Source organism: Phocoena sinus, chromosome 6 (assembly GCF_008692025.1).
Source record: "Phocoena sinus isolate mPhoSin1 chromosome 6, mPhoSin1.pri, whole genome shotgun sequence".
NCBI lineage: Eukaryota > Metazoa > Chordata > Mammalia > Artiodactyla > Phocoenidae > Phocoena > Phocoena sinus.
Window position 1 is genome coordinate 33148522 of NC_045768.1, and position 23817 is coordinate 33172338.

General features: G+C 50.7%; 1 protein-coding gene across 3 annotated transcripts in view; it reads right to left on the reverse strand.

The window, feature by feature from the left end:
* The window catches only part of COL15A1 (collagen type XV alpha 1 chain), a 101858-nt gene that overhangs the window by 31539 nt on the left and 46502 nt on the right, over nucleotides 1–23817 (reverse strand). For all 3 annotated transcript variants that reach the window (XM_032636192.1, XM_032636193.1, XM_032636194.1), the window contains 14 exons: nucleotides 21865–22020; nucleotides 20499–20651; nucleotides 18492–18635; nucleotides 17809–17949; nucleotides 13816–13866; nucleotides 12529–12615; nucleotides 11235–11360; nucleotides 10299–10361; nucleotides 4420–4455; nucleotides 3862–4002; nucleotides 3612–3680; nucleotides 2758–2793; nucleotides 2568–2651; nucleotides 1218–1283 (listed from right to left, as the gene is read on the reverse strand). In XM_032636192.1, the coding sequence (XP_032492083.1) occupies nucleotides 1218–1283; nucleotides 2568–2651; nucleotides 2758–2793; nucleotides 3612–3680; nucleotides 3862–4002; nucleotides 4420–4455; nucleotides 10299–10361; nucleotides 11235–11360; nucleotides 12529–12615; nucleotides 13816–13866; nucleotides 17809–17949; nucleotides 18492–18635; nucleotides 20499–20651; nucleotides 21865–22020 (1353 nt within the window). The remainder of the gene's footprint in view (nucleotides 1–1217; nucleotides 1284–2567; nucleotides 2652–2757; nucleotides 2794–3611; nucleotides 3681–3861; nucleotides 4003–4419; nucleotides 4456–10298; nucleotides 10362–11234; nucleotides 11361–12528; nucleotides 12616–13815; nucleotides 13867–17808; nucleotides 17950–18491; nucleotides 18636–20498; nucleotides 20652–21864; nucleotides 22021–23817) is intronic.

Below are 23817 nucleotides of genomic sequence, written 5' to 3' on the forward strand. Positions count from 1 at the left end.
GGGAAAAGAGAGAAGGGGTGGGGGCAGACAAGGCCCAAGGACTCTTAGAACAGAGATGTTGATTCTTAGATCTTAGGCTGTCTGTGTTTTGCTTTAGAATTAAGCCACCTAACACTCTAAACCCCCAATAGTTTGGGAAAAACTTTTGTGAAATGACTTGCTTGTTTGCTTTAGGGTTTGCTTACTGGGGTGTTTTGGATGATTTTAGTAGAAATCAAGGAAAGGGAGGCCCACTGGATGTAGTATAGAAGAGACAGTGAAATGACCCACCAACAGAGGCCACTCAGCAGGAGATACTGGCTCTAAAGGAATTGTGCAGATATTTGCAGAAGCCTTGGGGAGAGCACTGAATTTTCCCTAGGATGTGGATGGCAGAGGTTCAGGCCAACCTCACTGGGGACTGCAGGGCGGGTGGCCCCGGCAGACATCTGGACTGCGCAGCTGTGGAAGTATAAGCCTCAATCTCTGTGTCGGCTTCCACAGAGTGCCACAGTTTGCAAAGCAGTTTCGCATCCATCACCTCTTATAAGCTGCCCCAAAGGCTGGTGAGGTGTTATCAGAGAGATGATGAGAGTCTCAGAGCATTATGTAGAGGAGATGGGGCTGGAACCCAAGGCTCCTAAGGCCAGAGCTCTTTCCTCTCTCCCCAGCTGTCACCAGCAGATATGGAAGATGCAGTGTGAATTCATTGCACAGACTGCAGGAGGAAGCTTCCTTCCTCTTAGGTCCTGTTGTGTCATGGACAGACTCTGTGGACTTGCAGAAATAACGTAGCTTCTTTGTGTGTTCCTGATCTCTAAATGGGGCCAGAAAGACTGAAGCCAGTCACATTCCCTCCTCATGCGCCAGTTTCCCCATCAGCACAAGGATAGGTCTCTCTAGGCTCCTCCCATTCTGGGAAATGAGATCATGTAAACAAAAGCATGCCCAAAGCACTGCTCAGACATCTATCAATTTGTTACTTATGATTCTCTGATTTCCATTACACATATTTCTGATGCAAGGGACTGGAAGCTTCCATTGCATTGGACAAAACTCCCTGCACAAATTAATGTGACAGCAACTTCTCAGAAATGCAAAGCTCTCTTTCTATTCACTACTTCAAGACACTCTAGCTCTATGCTTCAGGAGCTCAAAGGATTCCAAACCAACCCAACTTAGTTTTAGCTGGGGTGTCTGGGTAGGACCCTCACTCTAGGGCAGCTGTGGATACACACCGGAGGCCCGATGAGCTCAGGAATGTCTGAGAGATTCATGAATCCATGGGTGATGTTGATCAAAGGCTGAAAAGAGAAAAATCAGACAAAGAGACAGAGGGTGGCACGTGTCCCACCTTGCTCCTGGCAGTGAGGCTTTAACTGAAGTCACCCCGCATGGCAGACACAAGCAGACACTGACAACACCCACCCACTACCAACACACCCATCCCTCCCACTTACAACACAGCCCTGAGCCGCCTTATCACTTTCCTCTTCGATTAATCTTAAAATTGCACCATACATAAATGCCTTTTCTCTTTTATAATTTTAAATATATATATTTAAATATTATATTCATATGTTATATAATTATAAATTAATACCCACAGAAAACAGTGTTGTTGGGTGTGTGTGTGTGTGTTTGTCCATGTGGTTATTTTATATAAATGGCATCAGGCTGTAGGTATTCTTCTTCAACTTGCTTTTTTCACTCCATCATACAGCATGGAGGTCTTTCTATATGGAAGTTTTCAGTGTGAACATTTTTAGTTTTAACAGATTGCCAAAGAGCTGTCTAAAGGGGCCATACAACTTACACTTCCAACAAAGTACGTGAGATTATCTATTTCACTACACCCTTACCTATACTTGATATTTTTTAATCATACTTTTAAAAAAAACTCTAGTCATTCTTTTTTCCACTTATTTGGGACTTTTTGTCTTTCTGTCACGTCCCAGTATGACATTATTTCTCTTGGAAGGGCAAGAGTTTTTCACAAATGTGATGTTCTAATATTCAGTGGCTGTGATCGTGTCCCAGCCCACATCCCAGTCTTCTCTCCAAATTTCCATCGCTCTCCACCCACCCCCATGCCCATCAGCTCCCTGTGCCTTGGACACATCCATGTTTTTCTCTTCTGTGCTTCGGCTCAGAGTGTCTTGACCACCTGAGTTCTGGAAGTCCTGTCCTCCATACTTACCTGGTAAATCCTTCTTAGCTTTCAAGTCCCTGCTCAAGGAGACTTCTTCCAGAAAGTCTTCCTTGATTTCTCATAACCTAAACCATCTTTCCTCCCTCATTCCCCCGCTTATGTTCCTTGCCTCTTGGTTACAGCTCTGTTACACTCAGTCTCCTGACTGCAAATGCTGCCAACCAGAAGAGAGGGTTCTGGACACACTATGTGTGACAATAGTGGTACCAGGGTAGGAACAGACAGGTGGGTCATGCTGGCAGGTAGGAACTCCAACACCAGATGCCAGCTACGTGCCCCCTGCATAAAGAGCAGCCCTGAAGGCCCTGAAGTTGTGGACAACCTTCCCTCCCCTTTAGCAAAAGCAGCCATGCTGGTGATACCTAGTGATACTCACACTAGATAAGACCTCGATGCGCCCTGGTAGCCCCCTGGGCCCAGGGGGTCCCACAATGCTGGCTCCATCCATCCCTCTTTCACCCTGGATATAGTAGTGAGAGTGGAAAAAAAATTCACTGTATGTGGATAATGCTCCTAGAACCAGGCTGAAAATTTCTCTCACCCCCACTTCAGATCTGTGATCTCACCTTGGATCCCTGGTCTCCTTTTTCTCCTTTGGGACCCTGGCAAAACAGACAAACAAATATTCTTTGGGTTTTTTTCTATTCACTTTGCCCACGCTCCATCTATCCTCCCATCTTGCCATCTCTCCCTAAGCTCTTACAAGGATTTTGTCCCAGATAATGGGAGCAAAAGATGAGGGGCAAATTCCCCTTATAGAGTCAGAAGGAAGGAATATCTCACAGACAGTAAGAGGACCAGAGGCCCTCTCCCAGCACGGGGTGAGTGTCCTTTTGACCCTGAACCCAGAGCACTCTGCATCTGGGGTGTGGGGGAGGTCTTCCTATTCAATCATGGAGGGGGCTGTGCTGCTCCCCTTTGCGAGGCTCAGCTCCTCCTGCACTGGTATGCTCAGCTCTGGGTACCACTTGGATCTCAAATATAATGAGATCCTGGGGATTGGTCCTCTTGAGAGCAGGTATCATAGAAGAAGATGGACAACACCTCCCTGGGGGGTAGATGTAGTGGGGAAGGGTACTTGTTAGGAGCAAGGGATTCTGAAACGGGGCAAAGTGTGAGTCTTGAATGGGAGGCAGGAAGGAGGCAATGAAGCAGATGCTTGATGGTAAGGGACTGCAGAGAGAGAGAAAGATAATTTTCAAGTTTTCCCAGATGATGTTTTGTGCAAAACCTCTGTGCTACTCCTCAAAGAAACAAGCTATAAAGAGCACCTGGTCTCCCCACCACACAGCTGGAAGCTGGAGGTGCAGAGAGGGTAAATTAGTGAAAGTAGCAGAGCCAGGATGGCACCCCACAGCTTCTCCACTCCAGTGTGACAGCATAACAATCCTCAAAATGAAGGTGTAAAAAGCCAACCTACACTTGAAGCCGTTGGTCCAGAGATTCTGGGCTCATGCAACAGCCTGATGCTCCCAGAGCCTTCAGTATCCTAGGGAAGGAAGAAGAATGAGAATTTCAGTACTGATTCCCGAGCACCTCCCTGTGCCAGGTGTGATGCTGGGAGCTGGGGCTCAGTGGGGAATCAGCACCACCTTGGCGTTCAGTTAGCTGGCCTTTCCAGTAGTCCTTAGCGCACGTTGTTCTTTAACCACAGAAAGGAGGAAACGTACCTCAAATCCAAGTCCCATTGTACATCCAGGGCCTCGGGGCCCAGGGGGTCCAGGGGGCCCTGGGGGTCCCATGACCCCAGGAGCGCCAACTTGTCCATTTTTCCCTGGGGGTCCTGGTAAGCCTCTGTTGCCGGGATCACCCTGTAAGGAAGGGGACAGGCTGATTATCTAGCCTTGGAGTCACTCATGGAAGGAACAACACCCGCAACCGAGTCAGAAAATTGTTCTTTGAACTTAATTAGATCGTTGGATTCTCTGATCAGCGTTACTTGATTGTACAGAAACAGCCATCTTGCCAATTGACATCTCTCTTGGAGATAAGCTAATGGTGCTCACTGAATGAATTAGGGTGGAGTGGGTGAGAGAGGAGAAAACCTGGTGGGTCATTTACTCTGCTCCAGCTGTTCTGCCTTTCCCAAGCAGTTCCTTCCAGATGTTTCTCTCTGATCCATGACATTTATATATTCAATACTCTAGCCCAACAGTTCAATTATACTAAACTCAGAGAGAGGGGAGGAAGGAGGAGAAAGCTTTTTCTTCTTCATTTTCATTTTTTACCTTTTCACCAAATGAGCCATTACGTCCTCTTGCTCCCTGAAAAAAAAATTGGGGCCAATTAATATATATTTCATTAGATATGTTTAAAAGAAAACGCAGGATTTCAGACTCTTAAGTAACAGGAAATTAAAATGGGACTCTTCCTGCTCAGTTCTGACTGATGTCTCAAACCTGAGCCCATTACAGTAGTTGTGAGTTTGCTTAAGCAGGTCATGCTGAAAGCTTGTGAAACCCATCTTCCAACTATTATCTCATCACCTACTTCAAGAGTGAAAAGGAGAAGTTGAAGATTAACCAGGAAGAGATTGTAGAGGAAGAATTCCCTTGGAGAGCTGTCAGTGTACTGGGTGGGCCCGATTCCCCTCCTCGAAGCCAAGGGAAGGGACTTCAAGAATTTGATACGTATTCCCTAGGCTTCTGGGGATATGTGGATGATGGCTGGTTCTCTTCTGGAAAAAATCTAAAGACCAAAATCTGGCTGGAATAGCCCCAGAATGGGGGTGGGGGGGGTCTCTAAAGCAGGTTGCATGTCCACCGCCAATGGGGGACACAGTACAGGTTTCCTGGGGGGTTAGATGTGGATCCCAAGGAAAGGAGCCAGCTGCGAGCTCAGATAGAGGGGAGGACCAATGGGGGCTGATGGTCAGGAGTGGTCAGCCACAGGAGACACTGCACTACATCAGAGGACTGCAGTCAGGGGCTCCCCGCTAGAGAACCTCCAAGGAAACCACAGAAGCACCCGCAAGAGAAGAAGTCAGCAATTGCACGGCCACACAGAAGGCCCTGACACCATGACACACCCGCCATCTAAGGCTGTGCCTTCTCCCAAACCCCTCTTTCCCTGGGCCAGATTCCCCTTCCTATATCAAATCCATAGCAATGACAGAGTGGATAGTTCCAAAATAGTCATGCTCAAAAATAAGATGGCGAGTGATACTGAATCTGAAACAGTGAGGAATGGCAAAGAGGAAACATGGGAAGCTGAAGCAGAGGCTCCAGCGGTGGAGAGGAATCACAGGTAGAAAAAGAGCAGGCAAGGGAGGAGTGGAAGCCAGGATCAGGGTGTGGCTCTGACAGGGAGATGGGTTGAAATTCTGGAGCTAGACAGCCATGGAGCCCTGCCCATCTCCCCTCACCTCCCACTTCCACTCCTGCTACAAGGATAATAAGAGTTGTTTACTGGAGCAAAGGGATAGGGCAGAGCCCCAGGTGGCTAGTGGACCCTGGGAGGTCCAGGGGTATCCCAAACACCTAAGATCAGCTGTTGAGGTGCCCTGCCTGATGGCACATCCTACTCTTCCCGTCACCTTCCTGAAACCTGCAGAAGTAGCTACCACCCAACTCCCTAGTAATTTGTACAGAGGCGGGAAACAGACTAAAGAGGGATTCCAATTTCTAAAGCAAACACACAAACAAGAAACACTACACATTTGAGGAGAGGCAACACTCCGAAAGAGAAACGACAACATCAACCATGGAAGGTTTCCTGAGGAAACAGCTAAGAACATGATCCAATCAGGAGTCTAAGTAAATACTATATATTCTCAGGGAGAAAAGGGAGGATATTACAGCCAAGAAACAAGGACAAACTATTATGAAATAAGAACAGTGGTTATAGTAAAGAATCAGGGCTTCTCTGGTGGCACAGTTGTTAGGAGTCTGTCTGCCAATGCAGGGGACCCAGGTTTGAGCCCTGGTCCGGGAAGATCCCACATGCTGTGGAGCAGTTAAGCCTGTGCGCCACAACTACTGAGCCTGCGCTCTAGAGCCCATGCGCCTAGGGCCTGTATTCCACAATAAGAGAAGCCACTGCAATGATAAGCCCGTGCACCACAATGAAGAGTAGCACCTGCTCAGCGCAGCTAGAGAAAGCCCGCACGCAGCAACAAAGACCCAACACAGCCAAAAATAAATAAATAAATAAATTTTTTAAAAAAGAAAAAATCAATTAGAGACCTTAGAGACAAAAATATATAACTGCCAAAAAAAAAAATATATATATATATAACTGCCGAGAGAAAGTACTCTACAGAAGGGTTGAATAACAGAAGAGACCTACCTGAAGAGAGAATCACAGAAAGAATCCCGTTACTCTATGGGATGGTGGGAGGAGAGGGGTGCTTGCAGAAGGAAGCAAGGCTGGCTGGCTAGACTCTGTCACTTCCCTGCCTGCTGGCCTGACATGGGAAAAATTAAGTGTGACCTTTTATCCCAGGCAGAAACAGAAAGAATGGGGTTCCAGTTTTGTTGCCCAATCTGCAGGCTACAGTTTCTTTGTCTGCTTTTCTTGGGTGTGACCAGCCACACCATCTTCTGCTGCTTGACGCAACCTGTCCTTGAAGGAAGTACCAACCTTATGCATTTTCCAAGTAACAAGTCAAATCACAGTCAGGGATATTGTGAAATAGAAGTTAACTTAGTCCCATCTCTTGACTTTTGGACTCTATCCTCTGAAAACATTATTATTGTGTTGCCAGTTGACCCCGTTCAAGAAAAAGATGTTCATAAGGTAAAAAACTGTACTTTTTCAATTGCCTTCCTGACTCTTTTCAAACCAAAAGTACACCTTGTAGCAGTTTCAAAGGAAGGAAGTTCTAGAAGATATGTGGGACCTTGATTTATCTTTCTCAGAAACAGATGATTTTATCCAGCTTGTACATATAAAGGCAGGAAATGAGTCCCCTGTCACTGAAGGTGTGTAAGCTGAGCAGAGATTGTAGAGGGGCATCAAGGATCAAATGTATCATTGGATCTTATGTGGTGTTACATCCCTGAGATTATTCATTTTCTTTAGCAATTTTTGTTATTTCACATTCTGACTATTCTCCTTGGTTTACTTTTGGGGGGGGGGGGCGTGGGGGTGGGGGGTAAATGTCATGTGTGAGGCTTTCCTCCAGATCTCCAGATGAAAATTTCAAAGTCCTTCTAGAGTCTACTTTTCCTTGACCAGAAAACATCGTATACACACAGGGCAACAAATTAGGCCTCACAGCAAATTCCAGGAAGAAAAATGTGATTCATCTGCCACAATTAGTCTGGGCAAGCCTGCTGCTCTGTGCACAACCGAGTGTCTGAGCAGCTGCAGAATGCGCCTGTGAGGGTGTTTGTGTGCGAATGTGGGCATGGGTGTGGGTATTTTTAAGTCCGAGACCAGCCAGGGAGGGGTGTGTAGGGGAGGGGTGTGTGGGAAGGGGTGTGTGGGAGGGGTGTGTGTGGGAGGGGTGTGTGGGGAGGGGTGTGCCTGGAAGGGGTGTGTGGGGAGGGGTGTGTGTGGGAGGGGTGTGGGGAAGGGTGTGTGTGGGAGGGGTATGTGGGGAGGGCTGTGTGGGGAGGGGGGTGTGTGGGGAGGGGGGTGTAGGGGAGGGGTGTGTGGGAGGGGTGTGTGGGGAGGGGGGTGTAGTGGAGGGGTGTGTGGGAGGGATGTGTGGGAGAGGTATGTGGGGAAGGGTGTGTGGGGGAGGGGTGTGTGGGGGAGGGGTGTGGGGGAGGAGTATGGGGGAGGGGTGTGGGGGGAAGGGTGTGTGTGGGAGGGGTGTGTGGAAGGGTGTGTGTAGGAGGGGGTGTGTGTGGGAGGGATGTGGGAAGGGGTATGTGGGGAGGGGTGTGTGGGGAGGGGTGTAGGGGGGCGTGTGGGGAGGGGTGTGTGTGGGAGGGGTATGTGGGAGGGGTGTGTGGGGAGGGGGTGTGTGGGGAGGGGGCTGTGTGGGGAGGGGTGTGTGGGGAGGGGTGTGTGTGGGGAGGGGGGTGTGGGAGAGGGGTGTGTGGGGAGGGGTGTGTGGGAGGGGTGTGTGGGGAGGGGTGCGCGGTGAGGGGGTGTGTGGGGGAGGGGTGTGTGTGGGAGAGATGTGTGGGGAGGGGTGTATTGGGAGGGGGTGTGTGGGGAGGGGTGTGTGTGGGAGAGGTGTGTGGGAGAGGTATGTGGGGAAGGGGGGTGTGGGGGAGGGGGGTGTGGGGAGGGGTATGGGGGGAGGGGTGTGGGGCGAATGGTGTGTGTGGGAGGGGTGTGTGGGAGGGGTGTGTGTGGGGAGGGGTGTGAGGGAGAGGGGTGTGCGGGGAGGGGTGTGTGTGGGAGAGGTGTGTGGAAGAGGTATGTGGGGAGGGGTGTGGGGGAGGGGTGTGGGCGGAATGGTGTGTGTGGGAGGGGTGTGTGGGAGGGGTGTGTGGGAGGGGGTGTGTGGGGAGGGGTGTGTGGGGAGGGGTGTGTGGGAGGGGTATGTGGGGAGGGGGTGTGGGGAGGGGTGTGTGGGGAGGGCTGTGTGTGGGAGGGGTGTGTATGGGGAGGGGTGTGTAAGGAGGGGTTTGTGGGGAGGGGGGGTGTGGGGAGGGGGCTGCGTGGGGAGGGGTGTGTGGGAGGGGTGTGGGGCGGGGTTTGGGGGGAGTGTCGGGGGCAGGGAAGCTGGTAAGAAGAACAAGGAAGATGAGAGTAAGTCTTGTGATGTTTCCTGCAAAAGTTAATTTCTTATGAAACAGTACGTGTAAAATGAGTTCTATAAAGCTCGAGAATTGTTTCTTCTTTTTCTGAGAAATGAGGTTTTCACGAAAATCGAGTTACTGTTTCAATAAAAATACTCCTGAGAGCTGACGGAAACTGGAAATTCAGTGACAAGGATGGTGTCTAGGGAGCCAGCACTTTCCAAAACTCCGTCCAGGTTGGGTACACAGAAGGCCTCCAGTCCCCACCCCAGAGGGGAGGCCCCTCCCTCCTCTGAACCCCAGTGAAGCTCACGACTACATCTCTAGAAGGAAGCTCACCTTATCTTTATTGCCCCCATTTGCGGAACATGGGAACACAGCAGGGGCAGGAACCCCACCCCACAGCACCACGTGGCTTAACCTTAACAGAAGACTACAGGGGCTTACAGAGAAGGGAGAGACTGAGGGCGTGTGAGACTCAGGAATGGAGGGCAAAAAGGGCGCCTGAAGAAGTTTCATTCATGCATCAAACTGCTCACAGAAGCCTGGGCTAGGTTCTAAGGATACACAGACAGTGCTCACACCCTGCTTGTAAGGCTGGGCTTGGGAGCAGACTGGTAAGCCAACAGCTTCAGTGACCCTGGCTGGAGGGGTCCCGCAGAATCAGTACTGTGCTAACGGGAAGCAGAGGAAGGAGGGGTACTTTCTGCTCACAGAGTCCAGGAGAGCTTCCCAGAGGGTATATCTGAACTGGGCTTCTGAGAATGAGGAAAGGGAAAGGACAGGCCAGAGAGGAAACCACAAGCCAGGGCCAGGAGGCTGTGCAAGCCCAGAGCCTTTCGGTAGTGCTGGCTGGCTGGCCTGGAGGCCAGGTGTGTAAGGGAACGGCGGGAGGTGGAGCTGGAAAGGTAGGCCGGGAAGGGCCTTGAAGGTCTGCACGTAGTGAGGGCTCTGTCCTGCAGGCAACGGGGGGTCGCTGGCACTTTCTCAGTGGAGAGGGCAGTGCGTGGTGAGAGCCTGCTCTAGGAAGATGGACTGGGCAGGTAGCTGGAGGCTGGATTGTGGGTGGGGAGAAGGGGGCACCAGCGAGGAGCCTGATGCCACACTGCAGGCGAGGAGAGATGAACGTCATGTCAGGGTGGAAAGAGAGGTGGACATCAGATTGGCCAGTCTTGGCAACAGATGGTTCATGGTAGGAAAGGGAGAGGAGGGAGGAGTTAGAGAAGACTCTGCTTTCGAGTCCAGGGGGCTGGGTGGATGGCAGTGCCATTCACGGAAGCTGGGGACACCAGGAGTGGGCAGGGGAAGACGCTGAGTACAGGTTTGAGCATAAAGAGCTCCGGGATGGGGAGACATCCAGCAGCGCGGACCAGGATGGGATCAGGCAAGGTCAGGCTTAGATGTCAGAGAGGCAGGCTGGGCCTGGTGATTCCCCTTGTTGGAGCCCGCCCCCCTCTTCTCCATACCTTCTCCCCTTTCATTCCAGGAAGGCCGGAGGCTCCATCAAGTCCAGGCTTTCCCTCAGGGCCCTGAGGAACATCAAGGATAATCAGCCCGCAACATCTCTGAGAAGAATCAAATATGAACCCTCTTTGGAAAAGGAGGCCAGGGCTGGGAAGACCAAGTGGGTGAGGCCAGTGGGTCCAAAGCCTTGTGTCAGCCCATAGCAGAACACCTGTCCTGGCCCCAGTTCAGCCACGGCTGGCTGTGCATCTGTGGACGAGGGTCCTTCACTCTCTGGGTTGCATTTTCTCTTCTGTGGAGAGTCGGGGGAAGGGCTGGACGAGGTAGTTTCTGGGGGCCTCCCACCCCGGGCCCAGCACTGGTGCTCTACGATTCCAAGTTTCTATGGGAGCCTGCATTTCCTATACTAAGATAAAGCAGCGAAACAATGTGTAGGGTGATGTTTTTCTTGGCTGCTGCTTTTTATAAAAAATAAATTTTATTTATTTATTTATTTTTGGCTGTGCTGGGTCTTCATTGCGCTCGCGGGCTTTCTCTAGTTGCGACAAGCAGGGGCTACTCTTCGCTGCGGTGCACGGGCTTCTCATTGCGGTGGCTTCTCTTGTTGTGGAGCACGGGCTCTAGGTGCGCGGGCTCAGTAGTTGTGGCACACGGGCTTAGCTGCTCTGCTGCATGTGGGATCTTCCGGACCAGGGCTCGAACCCGTGTCTCCTGCATTGGCAGGTGGATTCTTAACCGCTGAGCCACCAGGGAAGCCTGGCTGCTGCTTCTTATGAGTCTTAGTAATGTTTCAGCCGAGGAGGAATTTGTTTACAAACGCTAGCTAGCTCCTCGCTCCCTGTCGTAAGCCTTAGCGCTGGGGTCTGCAGTCTGTACCCCCTCCCTGGCTAAAGGAAGCCCCATAGGCACGGAGGGAGGCAATGGCTTCGGCAGCTTACCGGGGGACCAGGTTCACCAGCAGGTCCATCTTCTCCAGGGGATCCAGGGGGTCCCATGAAAACATCAGTTCCTGGTTTTCCTGGAATCCCAGGTAAGCCAGGTGGGCCTGGGGGACCTGGAGGACCCTAAAAATAGACACCTTGTTAAGAAACAGTGCAGGAGGGGACAAATATATATGTTCCATTCACTCCATTTCTGAAAACAACTCTACAAGTAGAGACTGGTATTCCTACTTAGAAGATGGGGAAACTGAGGCTTAGTGACATGTTGTGACTTGCCCAAGAGCTCACACACACAGCTAATTAGGAGAAGAGCTGGGATGTGAATCCAGATCTTTTTAAGTGCATTATATCATGTTTTCTCCCTAGATGTATGTACATAATAAAAATATAATTTGTTGGAATTCTCAGAGTTGCTCTAATTTAGTTTTCTGATTACCTGAGAGGTTAGTCCCAAACTGCCTATTGTTAACCCTTATTACAAACATCCCTGCAGTGTACTAGTCTCTTTAGCTTCAGGCTGGGTTGGCTGATGCCACCAGCTTGGAAATCCCAGCTGGGTCCCGCTCCACTCATCCAGTGAGTCCTGAACCCTTCCAGCCCTGTCATGATGAGTGAGCAGAAGGGCAGCCGAGTGGAGCCTTCTAGGTGGGGATTCAGCACAAGGGCTCAGAGGAAGGGATGGAGATGAGGTTGGGGCCCTGGGGACAGAGGCACGAGATGCAGCTGAGAAGAGAGGCGCTCCCGGGGGAAATCTAGAGGGACCAGTGGGGGCCCAGCCTTGGGCAAGAGGCTGGGAGAGCAAGAGGGGCCAAAGAGGCAGAATGAGTGGTCTAGAGAGGTAGGGAGGGGGCCGCCTCAGGGTAGGAAGGATTTTGAGAAGGGTCTGGAAGCCGAAGTGTGAAATGCTATCCAGAGAAGAGGCCAGCAGGTCTCTGTAATGGGTAAGGGGGTGGGGGGCAGAGCCAGGTGGTAGAGGTGAAGGTCATGGGCATACCTGCTGTGAAAGAGCCTGCTGGAGAAGGCTACCGGGAGAAGGAGGCAAATGGCCAAGTGGGGCTCCTGACTATAAACTAAGGCTCAGACTCACTTAAAACTGACGGAAGACGGAAATGCCGAACATATACAAATATAGAGGGGAAAGTATAGTGAGTCCCAGGAGCCCACCATCAGCCGCAAAAGTTATCAATGGTGGCAATCTGCTTTCATCTGCTATCGGCCCCTGTTGTCCCTCCCTCCTGGATCCTCGTGAAGGCTGCCCCCGACACTAGGCTGTTTAACCCTTCACACTTACTCTTAACAGCTCCTCGCTGGGCACTGGGTCACCAGAGCCGACGTCCAAGCCCCAGCCCAGGCTGGAGCCCTCAGCCTCCACTCCCACCTGTACAGAGAAAAAGTTCCCACGGCTTGGTTTCACCTGCTACTCTCCAAGGACAGCTGTGTCACTGAAAGTTTTCCCATATTCTGTGGTCCTATAACTGCTGCTGCCAACTTTCCTTCTGGCTTTTTCTCCCGGTCCCCTCTACAGCTGCCCTCCTCCCTCTCCCCTCTACAGCTGCCCTCCTCCCTCTCCCCCTCCCAGCTGTGCGGCCAACACAGAGCCAGTCCTCAAACGCAGGACACTCTTTCACAGCCTCTTCCGCTGCCTTTCAAATTCCTACTCATCCTTCAAGGCCCAGTTCCATGGTCACCTCCTCCATGGAGCCCTGCCCAACCCCATTTTCAGAGAGAATTCACCTCTCCTACTCTGTGTTCCCACCAGCCACTGCGGGGGTCTGGATTTGGCAGTAGGACCACCTGACTTGAAGCTCAGTTGTGCGTGTGTTGGTCCCACTATGCTAGGACTCCTCCAGGGTCGGCCCAATCCTGAGATACCTCTGGGTGCCCAGTGTCCAGCATGAGATCTGACACTGAGAAGGCACTCATTATGTACTTGTTGAATACCATCAAATTCCTCCAAAGAACAAAAGGAAACTTCCAAAACACCTTTCTGGTACTCAGTTCCTGAAGATGGGAACCAGGCAAGGCCTAATTCAATCATCGAATAAGGAAGAGCTGGGTTAGGGGTTAGAGCTGAGTTTAGGCAGGTTGTGGCAGTGTGGGCATGTAGGTGGGAGAAGGGGGGTGATGACATAAAGGTGAGTACACAGGAGGCTGTTGCCAGCATCCAAGGGATGAGGAGGTGCTGCACAGCTAGACTTGGGGGCTTCGGGACTGACTGAATTGAGGGGGGGCACTCGAGGATGTTTCCTGGCTTCTCTCTTCATGATCAGGAAGATGGGGTACCATTCCCAGAGCAGGGGAACCCTGGGGGGAGAGCAGGCCTGGGAGCATGGTGACAAGTTCAGTTTGGGATGTGCTTAGTTTGAGGGACCTGGGGGTCTTTCAGGGCACAGGATATAAATGGGATGTAAATAGTTTCTGCTCCTGGACTCTCTGAGAGAGTCCTGCTACAGGAAAGAGAACTGAGCTCTGACTGGAGGGCACTTGGGGGCAGACGGGAAGGATCCGCCTGTGGCTGTTTTGTGCATCCCCATCCCCTGCACGCTGTGCATGTGACAACCCCGGGGGGGAATCTCACCGTGGGTCCAGCAGGTCCAAGGGGGTCAGGAAGCCCCTCCCCAGCTTCACCCTAAAGAGAACAAGACGTCAGTGGAACACTGGACACCCCTTCCCACTCCCCTCCTCTCTCCAGAAACTGTGCCTATTTCAAGAGGAGGCTTATGCAGGAGTTCTATATACCTAATTTGTTGAGCGTGTACTATGTGCCAGGTAAAGTTTTCCATGTATTAATTCATTTAATCCTCACCACATCCCAGAGAGAAGGTTCTACAATCCCCATTTTATACATGAATAAACAGAGAGAGGGGTATGGCAGAGCCAGACATGAATGCCCCTCTCACCCACTGCCTTCGGTGACTCTGAGATTCAAAATGATCCAAAAGATATTCCAGAGTGGGTACTCCCATGACTGTCCCTACTGTGTTATTAAACTGTCTGCTCAGGAATTGGGGCACCCATTTCAATTCATCACAAATTCCTGACACAGGCACTTAGGGTGATCTATCTTCATTACTTATGTGCCACGATGAAATCCTGCATGTTCGTCTCTCTCTTTCAATTTTCTCCCCACACCTCTCTCCCTCTCTCTCTCTTCTTGGAGCTTTTTAAAAATCTCATTGGATGGGAATTCCCTGGCGGTACAGTGGTTGGGACTCTGTGCTTCCGCTGCCGTGGCCCGGGTTCAATCCCTGGTCGGGGAACTAAGACCCCTGCAAACATGGAGAGGCCAAAAAAGAAAAATTAAAAAAAAAATTTTTTAAACATCTCATTGGAAAAGTCAGAAGCCCCCTTGACGGAAAAACCACCATGTATTAGGAACCTACCAACCCTCACAGTTCTACTACTTTAAGGCCACAACTGCCGACATTTAGGGAAGGTATTTCCTTCCAGGGTTTTTGCATGTGTCTATTTTTAAATAGTTAAGACCACAGTAGGACCACCTGACTTGAAGCTCAGTTGTGCGTGTGTTGGTCCCACTAGGCTAGGACTCCTCCAGGGTCAGCCCAGTCAGTATATTGAAGTTCATAACCAGCTTTTTTTCCACTTAGCATTATATGGTAAGTATTTTCCTCCATCATTAAATACTCCTAATAAGTATAATTTTAATAGCTGCATAATGTTCCATTATTTGAACATCCTTTAATTCAGTTAACTCCCCTATTGTTGGCTAGTTAAACTGTGTCTAGTTTTTTTCCATTATGGACAATACTGAGATTAACATCCATGTACACAAAGCCTTTTTACACAACAGACTATCTCCTTTAGGATTGATTCCTAGAACAAAAGTGTCTGGGTCAACAATACGCAGTTTTATGGTGTTGATATGTGTTGATCAAGAACTTCTCAGCAGTATTAAACCACTGACACTGTCACCAGCATAGCTGGTCTCACCAGGCCCTCACCAAGTGCCAGCTTCTGAAAGCACAAAATATAAAGGATCCAAGGACAACTGAACCAGGTTTCCCAATAAATCAATGGCAAAAAGAACAAAGTAGGTGGGAAACAATCATGGACCAAAAGAGACTTAAGAGACACATCAACCGAACACAAAGTAGACCTTGTTTGGATGCAGATTCAAACTAAGTGCAAAAAGGCATTTTTAAATAACTAGGGTATTAGATAATATGAAGGAACCACTGTCAATTTTGTTAGATAGATAATGACATCCATTATTACCACTGATGGATGACACTGTGGCTAAGGGGAAAAAAAGGTCCCAGATCAACCTATTAACAATGCACATTAACACGTTTATGAGTTAAATGATACAGTGTTCAGGATTTGCTTTAAAATACCCCAGTCTTCCCCTTCCCTCCACTCCAAAAAGATGGCTGTAGGAGGTGGAACAGATAAAGCACGACTCGCGTAATGTTGCTGAGTGATGTGTATGTGGGGGGGTTATTATACTATTCTAAGTCCTTTTGTGAATTTTTAGAGTTTCCATAATAAAAAGTTTTAGAAAAAGAAAAAGGAAAACTGGCTCTACGTGAAGGGGCATCGCCAGCCAGTGCTGCTGCACCTGATGTGGCATCACCGTGGCGAGATGCAGTCTTGGTGTTTTGTGTGTCCCTTGGGGTGAGAAGCAGAGGAGCAGGGGGGCTGTTTAGCGAGCCCAGGGCCACAGGCATCACAGCCAGCCTGGTGGGTTCCATGTTTGTTGCCCAGTAGAGTCTCCTGGGAGCATGAGCCCCAGCACCAGGGGCTCCTCAACTGGTCTGGCAGTGAACTCGGACACCTGCATTGGCCTAAGCTTCCCAGGTGTCTCTAAGATGAAGAAAAGGTTAAAAACCAGAGCTCTCGCTCACCTCCTCTTTTTATAGACAGCAACACCAAGACTCACCACAAGTCAGAACCTCAGCCTCCCGGCTCCCATTCTGGGACCTCTCCACCATACCACACTCTCGGGGATGCTCTAGGGCATGAGCTCTGCAGGCCAGCGTGCCTGGGTTCAAATCCCAGCCCTCCTCTTAAGGGTGTGCCACAGCAGGCAGGTTCCTTTACCTAAGTCTCACTCCCCTCACCTGGAAAATGGAGACGATTCTCCTTGTACCAGAGAGCGGTGGTGTGCATAGAATCAGATCAAGTTGGAACCCAGAGTGCTTAATAAATGTCAGTGCAAAAGGCTTATTTCCAGCCCCTTGACTGTGAGTTCCTTGGGGACAGGGACGAGGTCATATTCATCTCAATCTCCAAGTGTATGGACTGAGGGCCCTGAGTTGCTATGCACTGAGTCAGTGAGAACATCAATGAGTGAATGAATAAAAAATAAAGAGACCAAGCAGTGCTTAATGACCGCCGGGCGCTGCAGCCGTGGGCATTCAGGATTCACAGCCAGCTCTCGGGTGTCCTGTCCCACAGCCCTCCCATCCCAGGTCAGCCCTGGAGCGCTGTGGCCAAGGGACCACATGTCTGTAACTTGAGTCAAGGCTCTGAAAGCATGTGTGACCAAGTGTTGCTCGGGGAACTGGGAGGCCCAAGCTGGTCACCAATCAAATTCTTTCCTTTAAAAATATTGACACTTAGGGCTTCCCTGGTGGCGCAGTGATTGGGAGTCCGCCTGCCGATGCAGGGGACACAGGTTCGTGCCCCGGTCCGGGAAGATCCCACACGCCGCGGAGCGGCTGGGCCCGTGAGCCATGGCCGCTGAGCCTGCGCGTCCGGAGCCTGTGCTCCGCAACAGGAGAGGCCACAACAGTGAGAGGCCCGCGTACCACAAAAAAAAAAAAAAAATATATATATATATATATATATATATATATATATATATATATATATATGTATTGACACTTAAATGGCAATTTAATTCCCCAGTTCACACAAGCCCATGCTGAGGACCAGCTCTGGGTTTCCCACTTCTAAAAGACAAAGTCACAGCCCTTAAGTGGTGACAACCTCGCACCTGTGCATAGAACTTTCCGAACATTCCCCGACCTGCATTCTGACTTGACCTCACAGCCACCCTCTTCTACAGATGAGGAAACTGAAGCCCAAAGAAAGGGATTTGCGTGAGGTCGTACAGTTGCAACCCCAAAACTCGTGTTGGAAGGGACCTGAAGGTGACCCTCTGCCCCCTCCCCCCCCCCACACACAAACAAACACACCTCTGATGCTTCTATTTCCTCTACAGTCCCTGCCACGTCTTACAAGCTTCCCCACCTCCAGGATGGAATCTAATGACACTTGAGATGGGCCTTTGTATCTTTAGGCAGCTCTGCCTGTTAGAAAGCTCTCATTCCAATTAAAGAAGTGGGCAATTTGGGACACAAAGCCAGGTGCCCTAGGTTTTTACCTCTTGCTTCTTCTTCTCCACAAACTGCAGCTTCCTTGTGCGTTCCTAGGTTGGAGGACCCTCAAAACCCCAAATTCCGCATTTTGCGAACCAAAATGAAAACCTCCCTCTAGGAAAGCCAGAAGCAGGCCCCTCCCATGCCTCTGGTCTTTCGTTTTCTCCTCTGTAAGACCAGCCAAGTCAAATCTTCATGCCTCTACGCAAAATGAAATCTTCACTTACCGGAGGGACTCCTCTTTCAGGAGCTACTGTGGGTATGGGAAGCGGTGGCCCCTCAGGGAGAGCGCCACCCAACTCTTCTGCCCCAGCCATGGGAAGGGGCTGCTCTGTTGTGGCTGCTGCTAAGTCTTCATCACCAAGACCCTGAGAAGCCAAACCAACACGATGAATCAAGTCACCTCACCCATGATGCAATGTGCACACTGCTGCTGGGGAGTTTCATTGACTTTCCTTTCAGTGGCACTAGCCCAATTTCAAAGCACTTCCCTACCTACAACTGTCATTACACCCAACACACTCAAAGAAGCACAGACTCATAATCCCCTTCTGAAACATGCATCTCCTCTAAACCCCCTCCCCAGTGATGGTGCTTACTGCCTCTCACCCCAGCAATGCTGTCTAACTTTGGACCACATTCCGAGAAAGTTCTCCTTGGACAAAGATGGTCCGCAGAGGGGGGACAAAAATGTCCCCGTAGAGGGTCAGGACAAAGCCTGCTCCCCTGACCCCCTCTGCTATGCTCCTTCAGTTACATCCTGCCTCCCTCTGGTTGGTGCCGACCCAGATAAATGCTCTAACGAAGCTGCCTGTGCATTTGGCTCTGGGAAGGCAGGCAACTGCTCCTGTCTCGTGACCCTGACCTCTCTTCCCACTGTGAGCCAGAGAGGATGCTAGGAGACACTTACAGAAGTGACTACTTGCTTGGGGGCCGCTGTGGGTGTGAGGGGAACCAGGCCATCGGTGGGGAACCCGCTGGCCTCCTCTTCCTCAAAAGTGCTGAGGGGCACTTTTGCTGTAGCTATTGTTAAGCTTTCTTCACTGATTGGACCCTGAAATGAAATTGGCATAAGGGATCGTGACACTTCATCCACACCCCTGGTTGGTGGGTGTGTGATTATGGGGAGGAACCTGCTGAGGCCATCACACACCTCTCAGGTCATCCCCTCCCTGCCCCGGAGTACCCTCCAGCACACCTCTGCCGCGTGCTTTGGCCCAAACCTGCGCATCCTCAGGAACTGGCACTCCCTACCTTCGCAGGAAGCCCTTCTATCTCCAGACAGCTCTGCTAGTTAAGTTCTAATTTCTGTTGAGTAAAGACTTGGTGAAACTGGGACCTGAACCCTAGTTTTCTCACCCTGTGACAAGGGATTTGCCTTTAAAGAAGAAGGAAAGGGAAGGAGGGAGGGAAGAGAGATGAAGGAGAAGAAAGAGAAGAGGAAGAAGAAGCAGGAGAAGGTGGTGGTGATGATTTGTTAATTACAATAATCCATGTAACTGCCAAGTGGCCTTGGGAGCTCCGTCACCTGGCCAGGGCATACCTTCCCCACTGTAAGGTTTCCTTGTCTGGACATTAGACCAGAGGTGAAGGGCTGGGAGTGACTGTGTGGAATGATCTCAAAGGCCAGTGTCGACATGTGATGGCCTGACAACCCCCTCGTTTCACTCACTCAGCAAACATCTACTGAGTCCCCAACATCAGCTGGGATGAAGACAGATCAATGAGCAAGACGTATGTGATCCCTGGCCTCACAGAGCCTCCAGCCTGGAAGGGAGCCAGTTGTGATGAGGCCTTCCGAGGAGACGTTTGGGGTACCGTGAATGTGTCTAACGGGGAGACTTCACAGCCTGGGAGGCACCTCCCTGATGAAGCGGTGTTTGAGCTGAACTCTAAAGGATAAGCAGGAATTAAAGGAGGGAAGAAGGAGGAGGAAAAGGTTCCAGGCAGAGAGGGGAGGGTGTGGGAAGATTCTAAGGCAAGAAGGAAATAGGTATGCTCAAGAAACTGAAAGAAGGCCAGGGAGGCTGGAGCGCCAAGAGCAGGGACAGTGGCCCAAGATGTGGCCCTAGAGGCTGGCGAGGCCAGACCCTGCAAGCCTTGGAGGCCAGGTGCGGGAGCGGGGTCTGCAGCGAGCACAATGGTCCACAGAGGGCTGCCCCCACCAGGAGGAGCCGGGGGCAGAGAGGATGGAGGAGGCCAGGAAGGGCCTTAACCATTGCCCGGGCTGGGGATGCGGTGTCTCGGTACAGGGGGCTGGCGTTGGAGAAGGGTAGAAGGAGGCAGATCTGTGATGTGCTGGGGTAGAAAAATCAACAAGACTTGACATGTGACAGAACGTGGAAGTAAGGAAGAGGGAAGAGAATTCTGGATTAGGCAGCTGGGGGATGATGGTTCCATCATCTGAGATGGGAACACAAAAGGAGTGGAGACAGGAGTCTAGGTTTGAATCTGTTGAGTCTGAGTGTCCTAGGATTCTTGCATCCTGTCTTCAGGAGTTGGGAGCAGTGTCTCCGTGAGGCCTGAGGAGAGGGCTGAGAAGGCCTGGCCATGCCCTTGGACCCCGCCAGGGCCTGCCTGCACCTGGACCTTCCACTGAGCTCTGACAACCTGTGCTTGCACCCAGAAACGGGCATGGTGGTGCCCGCCATCACCTCCTCCGCTCACACCCAGCACTCCTCCACCCCAGCTCCTGAGCCCTGCATCAGCCTGCACTATGCCCACGCCTCCAGGGCCCACAGTACACTCACCAGGCACCGGCAGACTCCACCTCTGAGGGAGTATTTGGTCAGAGAGGTGTCCCCTCCCCATTCACGTTCTTCTGGATTTGCTGAACAGAATGGAGACCGGCCCCCTGAGAAGGCCAGGATCCGCTCCCAACTGTGACCTCAACTTTCCAGCACGTTATACTCCTTACCAAAGTGACCCCTTCCCCAGGGTCCTGAGTGGGCATGGAGAGGGTCAGTCCCCCGCTGGGCACACTGCTGGCCTCTGCTTCCCCGGCACTGCTGACGGGCACCTCAGCCTCCCCTGTTGCTGTCGCTGCTGAACCTTCTTCGTTATCTGGACCCTGAATAGGAAGACGTCACAAAGGGGTCCCATCACTGATCCGCTGCGCTGTGGCCAGGGGAAGCTAAAACTGCCCTCCCCGAGGTTACTGATCATTGTGGTGACAGATCCAATAGATGCTTTCCAGGCCTTTACTCACTGGGACTCTTGGCAGGAGGTGACATCGTTGGCCACTCCCAGAGCAAGAAAACACCACCCCTGACCCAGACCTAGACACAGCCTCCAAACCCACCCCCCTCCCCCCGAGGCTTGCTTCCCCCAATCTTTCTAAGATCCTACTGTGACTACATCACTTCCTGCTTTAATACCCTTCATTCCACATATTGCGTTGATATACGATATTTGCTTTTCTCTTTCTGACTTAATTCACTCTGACTTCTGTATATACAGCAGAAACTAACACAACATTGTAAAGCAACTATACTCTAATAAAAAAATTTTTAAATAAATAAGTAAAAATGAGAGCAAAAAATATTTTTAATAAATAAGTAAAAATGAGAGCAAAAATAAATAAAAGTTATATATTATTTAAAGGAAAATGAGCTAAGATCAAATAATTGAGTTTGAGGTCACTCATGCTTTACTGAAAGCTGAAATTAAAGAGCATGTATAAAATCTGGGAAAAAAAAACACCCTTCAGTGACTTCTCATTTTTGCTGGACACTCAGGCTCCGTCTCACGGCGTCCACGGTCTAAGAGGCTTCTCTAGCCACATTTCCCCTTCCCATTGCTCACACCGGGCCCCACAGCCATGCTGTGCTTGTTTAGGTCTGTGTGTGCTCCTGTTGATGCCTCTAGGCCTTTGCTCCTTCTGGCTCACCTCCCGAACACACGTCTCACCCCATCACTTCTAAGCATCCCTCTGGTCTCGCCTTCAGCCTCCTTTCCCCAGGAAGGCTTCCTGGCCCCTTTGAAGCTGGGCTCTGGGCCCCTTTTGATGCTCCCCTGTGCTTCTATTGTCCCTCTTCCCTCTCTGTTCCCAGGAGCTGGGTCTATCCTATTCACCTGGAGCCCAGCACAGCACTCCACAAACACCTGCTGAATGAGTCAACAGAGGCCTCGGCCTCTAAATCAGTGTCTACTGGGACTCGGCCCCACAAGGATGTCACTCTGTCCTTTGCAAAGAGGTGAGGAAGGCCAGTGACTGCTCCCACCTGAGATGCAACCAAACTCCAGAAGCAAGTGAAGCAGAGCATGTACTCTGAGCTAATTACCAGAGTGACCCCTTCCCCAGGGTGCTCGGTGGACATGGAGAGGGTCAGTCCCTCGGTGGGCACACTGCCGGCCTCTGCTTCCCTGGCAGTGCTGATGGACACCTCGGCCTCCCCAGCTGCTGCTGTTGCTGCCAAACCTTCTTCCATATGTGGACCCTGGGAACAAAGGCATCACTAGGGACCACGTCACTTGCCCATGCCCCCGATCAAGGTGGCTGTGGCTGGAGAAGACTGACTGCCTGTGTCCTCCGGCCGCTTGCATTTCTGTAGCTTCTTTCCTCAAGGCACTTTGTTATCTGTGATGTTACCCCAGCTCCACAACAGTCCCAGAATCCCTGTGGCAGGAGAGACTGCAAGGCACATGTGCCTCCCATGTGATTCCAAGCATCTGTTTGCCACACCAGTGACTGGGAGATCAGTGCCTCCCGAGACACATATAGTTATGCCTCCTGCTATAGCGCTAGACACTTCAATCTAGACCTGTCTTCCTCCCTGTGACCTCCCCTACGTGCGCATCCAGGAGCCATAAGAACAGGGCAAGTGTCTTCGTCCATGACGGTGCTTCAGAGGTACGCAGGTGGCAACCCCGCCCTCCTCAGCCTTCTCCAGACTGGACACCCCCCTCTTTCCCTGTGACTCAGTTTCCGTGGGAAATTCACAGGCAGATTCTCTGAAGGTTACACAGCAGATGCAGGAAATGCAACAGAGAGCAGCTTTGGCTGTTGGTGTCACCAAACCGACTATGTTTTATCTGTTTCACAAAGGTTTGTTTTTTAAAAAAATTTGGGTGGGGTTTTGCTTCGTTTTGCTGCAAAAAGTAGTTCTTTGGGGTTTTTTTTTTTTTTCAGCCACACCTCATGGCTTGCGGGAACGACCAGGGATTGAACCCTGGCCCCGGCAGTGAAAGCTTGGAATCCCAAACACTAGGCCACCAGGGAACCCCCCAAAAATGTAGTTCTTTTGGATACTAAAAACACTAGGCTGATCAGAGTTAGACATATTTCTTTGCTGAAGGACTTCTCAGAGCCTTCTCTGTAAGAAGAATACAGAGTGGATCATTCCCCAAACTTACTGGCCTATAGAACCATTTTCCCATATAACATCAAATCCTTACAGAATTATTGTCCCCTCAAAACAGAGAAAAGATGATGTCATAGGATTTTAAAATGAGATTTTTTTTCTGACTCAATGTCAGCTAAAGCCCCAAAGTACAATTCCATAAGCCTCAGGTAACCTCCGTGTTCTAAAAAAAGGAGCCAGACGACTTACATGGGACAGGCAAAGAGAATGAAATGGAATCAGTTCTATCAGCATTCGCCCACCACCTGCCTTCGGCTATGTAAGAAAAGGTAAAGAACTCATTTAGGGGTTGAGTGCTTAGAGACTTTTGTAAGAATTCCTTTGGAGACAATTTTCTGCGTGCTGTGGCTCCCCCCTGGCCCCCAGCACAAACCATTTGGTGAGCTGGGTATGTAGTGTTTGGACTTCGGGAGGCAAAGGGACTGGTGTTTGATTCCCTCTAGGGAAATACCAAAGGCAAAAGCAGGGAGCCATCCAGACTGAGTCAAGAGAGAGAGACAGAGATATCTGCTCTGCAGTTGTTTTCTTGGTGAATGACTGATATGACCCTTCCAAAGGGAGCCAGCTAAAACCATCTGGAGATGGACTCCCACCCAAAGGGCCCCCTAGAGGATCAGCGTGACCAGCACCGGGTGGAAGCCCAGGTGGAAGTTAAAAGGCCAAAAATGGACTTGGGTCCTAGATTCCCTGCAGGAGGACCTCTAAGGAATCACAAAAGTCCCCGTGAGAGAATGTCCCAGCAGCCAGATATCTTCCCCACAAAAGGCCCAGATCACTGTCTGACCAGCCACATAAAACTGTGTCGTGGGGCTTCCCTGGTGGTGCAGTGGTTGAGAGTCCGCCTGCCAATGCAGGGGACATGGGTTTGTGCCC